General features: G+C 35.4%; 1 protein-coding gene across 1 annotated transcript in view; it reads left to right on the top strand.

Moving 5' to 3' along the window:
• LOC136032155 (nitric oxide synthase-like protein) overlaps positions 1–12,043 on the top strand; it is a gene marked incomplete in the record, with an annotated part of 293,001 nt that overhangs the window by 16,404 nt on the left and 264,554 nt on the right. The window contains 1 exon segment of the mRNA XM_065712338.1: positions 10,403–10,553. Coding sequence (XP_065568410.1) covers positions 10,403–10,553 — 151 coding nt within the window.

Here is a 12,043-nt window from a genome sequence, read left to right as displayed (position 1 = left end):
TACAGTTTTCTTTTAAACTAAAAAGGATTCGTGAAAAATGACTCAAATATTTGGCGTTTAATAAAGCACTGGAATAACATAATATTAGAACTGCGGGAAATTATTACAACGTCGTTTAGTTGAGCCACTTTTACAGAAATGTGGGTACTTGTTTGTTAGCCAGTACACACTCGAGAATTTGGATCTACAGGTAAAGGGTTGAAACAACTGAGACGCTTGGGAGATAGATAGAATATGTATAACTTGGGCTGCATAGCTCTAGCTCTAACTTCCCAGTTACAGGTAAAACTAAAAGGGTATTAAGTTAGAAGGTAAGAATAAATATTCAGTTTCAAGCCTTGTGAAACCTAATACGACTTTGTTTAGTTGAGCTACTTTTACTGAACTTTTCTCTAAAAGTTCTGTATTTTTTTTTTCTAAAAGTTCTTGTAAGTTTTGTTCGTTTTCTGTAGAAAGAGAGCATAAAAAACAATAAGTTGGATTTTGCCATTAATTAAAAAAAAATTGTCGAAAAAAACTCAGAAAGAGTGAGGGGCAACAATAAAACCCAAAACCATTAGAAAGAGAAATGACAGGTGAAGCAGCTAAGGCTGGGACATTACTGAGATATTACGGTCCAGAACCTTTAATTCCATTTCCTCAGAGTTGCTGGAAGGCGGCGATGAGGGGTTGGAGCAATGAGAGAGCGGAAAAAAATCGGCACAGGTAGGTGGGTTGTAAGGAAGCGAAGGAATTACTCCCAAAGTTTAGTCCTACCCTGACTAAACATTTTCTACGACTGAAAAGGTCCGAGACGAAAATGGTTACCAAAGCCATAATAGGAATTAGAAATTTTGGAAAATATCTTTCCTGAATAGGGAGGGGTAAATCCACATCACATCAAAAATGTGAGACGACTACTTTGGAGCAAGAAGGCATCTGATAGAAGACTGTCTAGCTAAGACTAGACACCGACTAGAGATATTTCATGATGTTGTTATTAAACTGGAGTCCATACTAAGGGAAGGAGAAGTCCGGCAGCTGGAAAAATATATTGTAGGTGTGGGAAAGCCGAACCAATCATTGGTTTCTCCAAGCATAAATATAGGATAGATTTTGGGATGCAGAGGCAATTGGCCCTGAAGACCTGAGCCTCTATCTACTGGTAGTGGTTCCACCTCTCCTAATAATGATAATGAGAAAGAGAATCGTAGGTTATGATAAGTCAAACTATTGATAAGCAAAACAAACTCAGAAATTACCATGAGGGAGTAAATGAAAAATAACAAGAAGAGAGAGTGCACAACCAGTTAAAATACCAGTTATTTTCTGGTATGATTTTTTGGAAACGTAAAATATTACAAGTCCACAAAAATAAGGGATTCTTTTACAACATGCTGTTCCAAAAAAAAAAAAAAATTAATCTTAGTTAAATAGTCTTTTACTGTGTCAACAAAATTTCAAACAGCATAATATTATTTATTTTAAATTTGCTTTCTGTTTCTTGTGCTATCATTTTTCCCATTGTCTTTTAAAACTGACCAAGCAGTTCGGGGTAGCAGACTGTAAGTAAGGAGCCACTCGGCAAAATAGTAGCTAAAACTCTAAAAGAAGAAATTTTGACAACGATTAATGCATTACTTTTTTTTTATTTTGTGCTGATTCCAGATATAAAAAGCTATTAAGTTTAACTTCACCTAAGAAAAAGTATGAGCATGAGAATATTCGTTCAATTTTCGAAATGTGTTTCGGAAAATGTTCTTTACGGACAAAAATGCTAGAGAAAGTATTGTTCTGTAGCGTGACCTCTTTTGTGACCTGAGAAAGTCACTGGGTCCCAAATTTTCATTCAAATTAACCGTTTCTATAATCCATAACTTTCACCCCTCAATCACCAATTAATCCACTTAGTCCTTGGTCCACACAATCACCCCTTAAAAGACACACCATGCATGACCATCCTTCTCTGGAAAAAGGTAAAAATTTTGTTACATAGATAGTGGCTGTGGATTTTTGATAGCTGTTAAATTTCATTATATAATTTTCACTAAGATGGCACCCCTTTTGGGGGGAGTTTAGCCATTTTTCTATAATTAAATATTCCGGCAATGATTTTTCACCTCTATCCGTCCGTGGTTATATACCTGAATGCTCATTGGAAATTCGAAAATTTGCGGTTAAAAGTACACTTTTGAGACTTCCTATGTACACAAATTCTATAAAGATCCACTGGCCCTTCCTTAATAGCTGATGTGCAATTTTGCACCAATGTACATACTTCTATTACGGTTTCAAATGATTTTCTATGTTAAGCGTTTATTGTGTACGGACTACGTAGGAACCAACTTTCTTATTTATCATTCAAGGGTTACTTTCTGATTCACGGTTGTCGACCAGCCTAGTGGAAAGTCAATCAACATAGTAAAGGGCAAACCATGGCCAATAATAACCTAAAGTTCAAATTATGTCTTAAAAGAAACTGAAAAAATTGCCATTTGACCATCGGCGTAGTGAAGGAGGAAGGGACCGCCCCAAGAACTTCAAATTGACAGTAGATACTAACGGAAAATTTTTGTATTCTGGAATTTTTCTGTTGGATGTTACTAGATGGTTGACAAAATTGGAAATAAACAGCAATTTCTAAATATCGTTTCCAATAAACAATTTTGATTTTTGGTTCGACATATAGATTGAAGACTGGCCCACAATCAGGTACAATTATTTTTCTTGGAAATGGAAAAGTGAGTATGCATCTTGCAGTAAGATGATGGAGAAGCAACAACCCAAATAACCTTTTTAAAGTCTATTCTCAAAATAATAAAATTCTGCACACCTTAGGCCTATTTACCATTTTAAAGTGTGAACGGCCAATCTCTGCTCGTGATAGCCATTTTTCTGAAACAAAATCTTCTTACAGCCAGGGGTCCAGGAACTTATTTGGAATGAACCCATACATGACCTGAGGGAAGGGGGCAGGGGGGTAGCTGTTCATTTCCCTTGAACTTCAAATTTACACTAGATATTAATTAGAACTTTTCGTATAACGTATTGTTTTCTGTTGACCTGGTAGATGGTAGATGAAACCGGAAATAAACAGAAATTTCCAAATATAGTTTCGATAAACAATTTTGATTTTTGGTCCGATATATAGATAGAAGACTGGCCCAGGATCGTGCACAATTATTGTTCTTGGAAATGGAAAAGTGAGTATGTAACTTGCAGTACGATGATGGAGAAGCAACACCCAAAATAACCTTTTTAAAGTCTATTCTCAGACTGATAAAATTCAACAGATCTTAGGCCTATTTACCATTTTAAAGTGTATATGGCCAATCTCTGCTCGTGATAGCCATTTTCTGAAACAAAATCTTCTTACAGCCAGGGGTCCAGGAACTTGCTTTGGATGGAACCATACATGAGCCGAGGGAAGGGGGCAAGGGGATAGCTGGCCTTTTCCCTGTAACTTCAAATTTACACTAGATATTAACTCATGATATTACACTAGATATTAACTCATGATATTACACTAGATATTAATTCATGATAGTGCATTGGGATTGTCCTCTGCCTGCTTATTCCTCACCCCATAAGCGCTGACTGAAAAAATGAAACAAAAAAGAATAAAAGGAGACGTATTACTGCAACGCTCCTCATAAAGTGATTTTCTTTGTTGCTCGAGATTTGTGAAACTTCAATACTCCTAAAAGTTTGCAAAAGCGTCTCCTAAATAATCTCAAAAAGAAGAAGAAAATGAGAATCAATGCTATTGAAAACAGAATTCTGCGTTTTTATTTTACTACAGCTTTTGACATGTTTTTGGAACAAGGAAGTTTCTTTTAGACCTTGGAGTAACGAGCTAGGACTTTGTTAGAGAAAACTTTTAAAAGCTTTGTAGAGAAAAATATTCCCGCCATTTTCTGCAAAAAAATCCCTTGAGAGGAAAGTTTTCCTTGTAGCGAAAAACGAATGTTTCTTTGTGAAGAAAATCGACTTAGGGGGTTTGGATTTTAAATGAAACAGCTTTGATTTCGTGAGTCTGGGTTATCTTGAAACTTTAAGATACTTCTACAGAAGAATTAAATCTGAATAAATGGCGAAAAAACAACAAAAACAAGAACACATTTATTAACCTCACCTTCGTCCCAAACAGTCAATGTCCAAAAGAGAAAAACAAGCTACGTCATGTACACATTGCGTAAACAATATTGTCGAAAATTAAGTCAATACAAGTTTTTAAAATGAAAATAAGGAGTGAACTTAAAACATAAAAACCCCCATTATGCTCCGCATGCTGGGGGGTCACAAATTCTATCGTTCCACAAACAGCAGAACATTAAAATTTATAAATGCAACCGACATCCCGGCAAAATTCGCAACCCAAACCTGCGGTCTGTTTTGAGCCATGTTATCGAATTCACAATTTTGATTATAACTCATGGCGCTGACCAAACAGTTCGTGGTGACGGACTGTATGTAAGGAGCAACCCGGCTCAATAGTAACCGAAATTCTACAAAACAAAGTTTTTTTTAGTAATAGTTACATCAAACGAATCGCATTTTAGTCCCGATTTTAAATATATAAGTTTCATTAAGTTTAGACTTACCCATCAAAAGTTACGAGTCTGAGAAAATTTGCCTTATTTTTGAAAATAGGGGGAAACACCCCTTAAAGGTCATATCATATTAACGAAAATCACATCATCAGATTCAGCATATCAGAGAACCCTACAGTTGAAGTTTCAAGCTCCTATCTACAAAAATGTGGAATTTTGTGTTTTTTGCCACAAGACAGATCACGGATGCGTGTTTATTTATTTATTTGTTGTTGTTTTTTCCCAGGGGTGATCCTATCGACCCAGTGGTCCTAGAATGTCGCGAGAACGCTCATTCTAATTGAAATTAAAAGTTCTAGTGTCCTTTTCAAGTGACCAAAAAAATTGGAGGGCACCTAGGCCCCCTCCCACGCTAATTTTTTCCAAAAGTAACCGAATCAGAATTCTGAGATATACATTTTATTCAGTATAGTTAAAAAATCTAGTACCAAGTCTTTGTGGACTATTTACTCCCCCACAGTCCCCGTAGGAAGGGCTGCAAGTTACAAACTGTGACCAGTGTTGACTTATTGTAATGGTTATTGGGAAGTGTACAGACGCTTTCAGGAGAATATTTTGGTTGGTGGGGGATGGGTTTAGGGGAGGAGTATATGCGGGGGAATTTTCAAGGAGGAATTTGTCGTGGTGGAAGAAAATTTCCATGAAGGGAGTGGAGGATTTTTTAGCCTTTTTTTCTTAAAAACTATTAAAAAATAAATATGAAAAAGTGTCTTCAACTGAAAGTAAGGTGCAGCATTAAAACTTAAAACGATAGGCCTACTCCCTCGCTACATTTTTTCTCAAAATCGTCTGATCAAAAGTATGAGAAAGCCATTGAGCCAAAAAACTAAATTAATATGCATATTTCGTTTTAATTATTCATGTGCTGAGAGCCAAAATCATGGATCAATTCAAAAACGTTCAGAAATTAAGTGAAAAAACAAGTTTTTTTTAACTGAAAGTAAGGAGTGACATGAAAACTTAAAACGAACAGAAATTACTCCGTACATGGAAGGTGCTTTTCGCTCCTCAACGCCCCGCTCTTTACGCTAAAGTTTTTTACTGTTTTAAAAAGTAGAGATGAGAGAAAGATCCAAACCTCAGCGTAAAGAGTGGTGCGTTGAGGAGGGAAAGCCCCTTTCATATACGGAGTAATTTTTGTTCGTTCTAAGTTTAAATGGCGCTCCTTATTTTCTGTTAAAAATATTTGTTTTTTTATTTAATTGTTAGTTTAAACCATTTTTATGTTGACCTTCGGCACAAAGGCATATTTACGATGCAGATGATGAATTTAAGATTCAATTAGTCAGTGAAAAAGCTCAAAATATCTTACTGAGTGAGCCTTTGCAAAGTGAGCCTTAGCAACATACCATGTTGATTTGATACATAATCATTAGTAGACACATTTGAGCATAAGTGTTTCATTGTTGGGGCTGTATGACCAGTAGCTGCAACCCAATAGATATCAAATCACGGTCAATAGCAACCAAAAGTATGAAAAGGTGTTTAAAAAAAAAAACTAATAAGGAATAATTCGGATTTGAACCCGATCCAGGATTAGTAATTATTAGTTCGGTTAATCTTCATAGTAAAGTTCATTGCGTGAATCAAATTTATGGCAATTTCAAAGAAAAGACAGAATCTCCTAGAAAATAGAATTAAGCTGAAACAGAAAAAAAGTACTATTATTACATCATGTCTATAAACATTATAGATAATAATTACAGCCCTACGCCTCAAACATAAAGGGAAATAATTTGTGTAGCATATGTACAACTACAACAGATTTATACACTTTTTTTCCAAGGGAAGATCGTGTGAAAACAGTAGTATCGGAATTTAGGGAGGAGGCTCATTAGGATGAAAATGACAATATCTGTAACCTTTTTAATCAACAAGGAGATCATCCGATCCTAAATTTTAAGTAATTTTGTTTTTTAGACTTTCACTTTCTGTTAACATGGGTCACATTTGCTTACAGTTTGTCAATGAACTTTTTAATCCATGGCTCTCTTAAATGTGAGGGAAGGTGCTGTTTCCTGCTCCAATTAAGTTTTTCTTGCATTTAGAGCATTCCTGTAACGATGTTTTTAGAATTATATTCATCCCTGAAAAAGTGCGTGCCTCGAAATATTCACTAAAAAAGATTGCTTAAAATAAAGAAAATGAATTATAGCGCCATCATTTCTATTGTTTTCAAGTTGAGTTGCTCTAACGAATCCTTTTTTATTAAGGATATCTCCCAGGGACACCGGTAGGAATGTCGGTAGAGGAACGAATCCTCCTTTCCATGGAAATAAGATAACATTAAAATGTGGATAAATAGAAAATTCTGAGTTTTGCCATTTAGATTTTGATGAAATTTGGCGAAAAATTCAGAGAAATTTCCTGGAAAAGCTTGTGATGAACTCCACCTATTCACCTTTTGTGCCGGTAAGCATATAGATGCAATATTTTATATTACAAAGGACAGAAAAACCTAAAGTAAGATGACTCAGCACCCATATTGTAGACTTACTCCGAAAACGCACCTGCACCAGGAAATGAAGCGTGGCTAAAGATTATTTATCCCTCTCCGAATCCTTCTTCTATATATCTGGACCTTTCTGATGTTTACAACTTTTGGGAATAGAACTGCACTTTCGGATTTTTCAGGTGCACTTCCCTCCTTCACCCATGGAACGATCAACCGAACCTTTTCTGTAATAGCTGTTAAATAATTATGTGTCTATATACGTAATATTATCAAGACTTAAATGAAACATATAAATCTATATATTAACCCGTTATTTTGTATAGGCCACGCCCATCCTTAGGGATAAATGCGCCACCACGCTGCATTACTGCTTCTGAGACTTACAACACTCAATAAGCAGTTGTTCAACAGTTATAAATCGATTAACAATTATATTTTAATGTTTCTATATCGATTTGATCCTCTCAGGGGCAATATTCGTTGGGCGCCACAGAGTGTCAAAAAAGGCTAGTTTGGTGTGGCGAAATCTGTATTGCTTCTTAAAAAGGACATTGGATTTTTAAATTTCGATTTAGCTTTCTCTCCATATTCTAAGACCACTGGATAGATACACCTCCCCCCCTCAGAAACAACGAATAAACATTAGCCTGTGACCATCCTTCTCAGAAAAAATGTACAATTTCGCTTTTTTTTGCTGGTAGTGGTTTCAAACCTTCCCGAGAGGCTCTCTAATATGCTGATTTTCATTGTCTTTTTCAGTCAACATCAATCGCCTCTTTTTGGGGCGTATTTATTGTCTCGTGTTTTAAAAATCAGCCCGAGCTCTTTTTGGCTCATAACTTTAGGTGGACACAGCATATCGCATTTTCAAGAGGCCGAGAGGGGGATGGTAAACCTCCTGTTAAGGGCGCAAAATTGCAGAAAACACCAGTTTGCTATGGTGCGGTTTCTTGTTGAAAGGCCATTATCTTTTAATGACTCTATTCATAAATTCTCTATGATATCCGAAGGCTCTGGTGTATCATTTCACATTATTTGCCATGATTGTTTCCTGTTGAGCCATTCGTGAAACTCAGGGTGAAAAGGAACTTGACCTCTGCAAATGCGCAATTTAATCGGCCTTGTTTAAGGTATCCTAGTCATCCTTTTGCTGATTACAGTCAGTTCGAAGTGTGACACTTCTGGATAACATACTTCTAAAGGGGAAAGCTTAATTGTGACCTAGGTCTAAATAAGGTTAGTCAATTTCTCTTCAAAGCTGATTTGGATTTAGCAGGTCGAGTACTTGTCTAATGCTTATAAAAAACATGTTTATTACAGAAATTTTTATAATAAAAAAAATCGTGCAGAGGAAAATGAGCACACAATTAAATGACAAAAATGGTTCTCTAGTTTGGAAGACAATGGTTAGTATTTCCCAAGCATCAATAATCTAACTCTGAGAGGGAGGGGAGGGGGTTATGATCCATCGCAGTAAATGTGAAAAAAAGGAAGTCCTAAAGTAGTTAGAATAAAAGACGTCAGTGTGATGAGTATTTCTTTACAGTCCGCTGTTTACTAGGTTGCAGCTACTGTTACAACCCTGGTATTCCAATTACTAACTAAGATAAACCCAGTTAGACAACAATCTTTGCCAGGTTTATTATGTATTAAAAAAGAATAGAGATTAAATCAAAAAAGGAAAATAGAAGCTATATGTGCAAAGAACAAATGTAACTTTAAAACCTACAAAAATAATGGCTGCTTAGTGCATTCTACAGTTTTCTTTTAAACTAAAAAGGATTCGTGAAAAATGACTCAAATATTTGGCATTTAATAAAGCACTGGAATAACATAATATTAGAACTGCGGGAAATTATTACAACGTCGTTTAGTTGAGCCACTTTTACAGAAATGTGGGTACTTGTTTGTTAGCCAGTACACACTCGAGAATTTGGATCTACAGGTAAAGGGTTGAAACAACTGAGACGCTTGGGAGATAGATAGAATATGTATAACTTGGGCTGCATAGCTCTAGCTCTAACTTCCCAGTTACAGGTAAAACTAAAAGGGTATTAAGTTAGAAGGTAAGAATAAATATTCAGTTTCAAGCCTTGTGAAACCTAATACGACTTTGTTAAGTTGAGCTACTTTTACTGAACTTTTCTCTAAAAGTTCTGTATTTTTTTTTTCTAAAAGTTCTTGTAAGTTTTGTTCGTTTTCTGTAGAAAGAGAGCATAAAAAACAATAAGTTGGATTTTGCCATTAATTAAAAAAAAAATTGTCGAAAAAAATTCAGAAAGAGTGAGGGGCAACAATAAAACCCAAAACCATTAGAAAGAGAAATGACAGGTGAAGCAGCTAAGGCTGGGACATTACTGAGATATTACGGTCCAGAACCTTTAATTCCATTTCTTCAGAGTTGCTGGAAGGCGGCGGTGAGGGGTTGGAGCAATGAGAGAGCGGAAAAAAATCGGCACAGGTAGGTGGGTTGTAAGGAAGCGAAGGAATTACTCCCAAAGTTTAGTCCTACCCTGACTAAACATTTTCTACGACTGAAAAGGTCCGAGACGAAAATGGTTACCAAAGCCATAATAGGAATTAGAAATTTTGGAAAATATCTTTCCTGAATAGGGAGGGGTAAATCCACATCACATCAAAAATGTGAGACGACTACTTTGGAGCAAGAAGGCATCTGATAGAAGACTGTCTAGCTAAGACTAGACACCGACTAGAGATATTTCATGATGTTGTTATTAAACTGGAGTCCATACTAAGGGAAGGAGAAGTCCGGCAGCTGGAAAAATATATTGTAGGTGTGGGAAAGCCGAACCAATCACTGGTTTCTCCAAGCATAAATATAGCATAGATTTTGGGATGCAGAGGCAATTGGCCCTGAAGACCTGAGCCTCTATCTACTGGTAGTGGTTCCACCTCTCCTAATAATGATAATGAGAAAGAGAATCGTAGGTTATGATAAGTCAAACTATTGATAAGCAAAACAAACTCAGAAATTACCATGAGGGAGTAAATGAAAAATAACAAGAAGAGAGAGTGCACAACCAGTTAAAATACCAGTTATTTTCTGGTATGATTTTTTGGAAACGTAAAATATTACAAGTCCACAAAAATAAGGGATTCTTTTACAACATGCTGTTCCAAAAAAAAAAAAAAAAATTAATCTTAGTTAAATAGTCTTTTACTGTGTCAACAAAATTTCAAACTTCTGTCTCTAAGTTCGCCAAAAATAACAAAATACGTCTTGTGTTTACTTTACATGTTCCTTGCTCATTTGTCACTTTTCCTAGTCCCTTGTCCCTACGTGTTTCCACATAGTCCCAAACATAGTTTGAATGATTCATTACTTTTTTCATAGCATGGTGAAAGCTATAGAAAGCCCAAATAGTGACCTGATTCCTAATGGTAAAAGAATTCCAGAAATAGAGCCCAGGACGTCAGCCGTCGTTCTTAAGAACCATTTTTCAGGGAAGTTAGCATTCGATACCCTCCATAAGGCAGCTAGCAAGGTTAGTTTTTTTCTCTATTTTGTTGTTTTTTAGACCATGCATGGTTAACAGTAAGTAAAGACACTGATTGTCAACAGTAAATTAAATTATGAAAATTAAAATTTGAAAACACAGTATTTGACTGTTAATTGTAATGGACGGTAAATAAATAGTTACCCTTGTAAACAAGAACCAAGACTTTTAAAAAGAAAAGTTTTAAATGATTTATCCTTCGAAAGCAAACACGTTTATGGTGATCCCAATGATATAAAATTGGTCAAGTATAGACTCCTTAATCAAAAGGTTTTCGTAAAAGAAAAAGTGTACTAGTGTACTAAAATGTACTAGTTTGGAAATAGTGGGAAAACACAAAAAGGGGTATAACTGTAGTAAAAATCATACCTTCAACTCCAACATACCGGAGAGCCTCAAAACAGTGGTTTCTACCCTCTTTATAAAAAGGTAAAACATTTCTTAATTCTAAGCCATTCATGCAAAGAGTAACTCCCTTCAGTAGTGACCAGATTTTTAATAATATATTTAGCTTTTGAAATATCTACTGGATAAGGTTCGATAATGTTTTTCTAGTCATTCCCTCGTATAGAAGACTTCGAAGATATTGCGCCCCTCTTATCCCTCTCCAGTAAAAGTAATATTTGTTTTTTCTTATTTAACTAATTTTTTTTACCAAAAACCAGTACCCTATTTAGCATAATAACGCGAAGGTCAACTTCAACGTTTTCTCTTCCTATTACTCCTCTTTACCTATACTAATGATCCCCTCCTTACTGATGGGTTTTGATTACGCTTGATCTTCCAGAAACTTAATTTCTTGAGTCTTATAAGGTATATGGTCTGAAACTATGCCATGTATAACCGTGGCTGTTAGTACACCTTCTGATTTTTTAACAAGGTTTTTAAAAAGTTATTCCATCTCTTTATTCTTTCACTATTCTTTATTCACGAAATTCCCATTTAAGGAAAACTGTTTTACATACAAGATTTCTAATCTTAGAAAGGTTAGAAAGTCTGCTTACTTTACCTTTAGTGGTCACTTCAAGAAAATAGAAATTCCTACTTTCTTGTATTATTTATTTTGTTCATCCATAATTGCAAGAAAGCCAACTTCCAATAATATACCCTGTTTTTTTAAGCTTCTTATATCATTTGGAATAGGGGAAGTGTAATCGTGCAGTAGGGTTCCAAAATACAGGAAGTTCAAAATGAACAACAATTTGGACATGTACAGTTTTTAGTATACCTTTTATGGTTAGACCACCAGTGACCACTATCTCACAATGGCTTTAGATATGCCCAAAAATTATTTAAATAATTATAAAAATGATGGTTTTTTCATGCAAAGGAATGCGGAGTAATTGACAAGAAGAAACTGAACACAGGAGCATTTTAACACCAAAATTAATAGAAAAAAACTTCAAGATGCCTACTTGTAGATAAGATTTTAAGGCAAATAGTGGAAAAATGTTTCAAACGTCCGTTTTTTCAATATG

Source organism: Artemia franciscana, chromosome 10 (genome assembly GCF_032884065.1).
Source record: "Artemia franciscana chromosome 10, ASM3288406v1, whole genome shotgun sequence".
In the NCBI taxonomy this organism is placed as follows: Eukaryota; Metazoa; Arthropoda; class Branchiopoda; order Anostraca; family Artemiidae; genus Artemia; species Artemia franciscana.
Note: the sequence above shows the minus strand (reverse complement) of the source record. Positions and strands in the feature narration are given on the sequence as shown.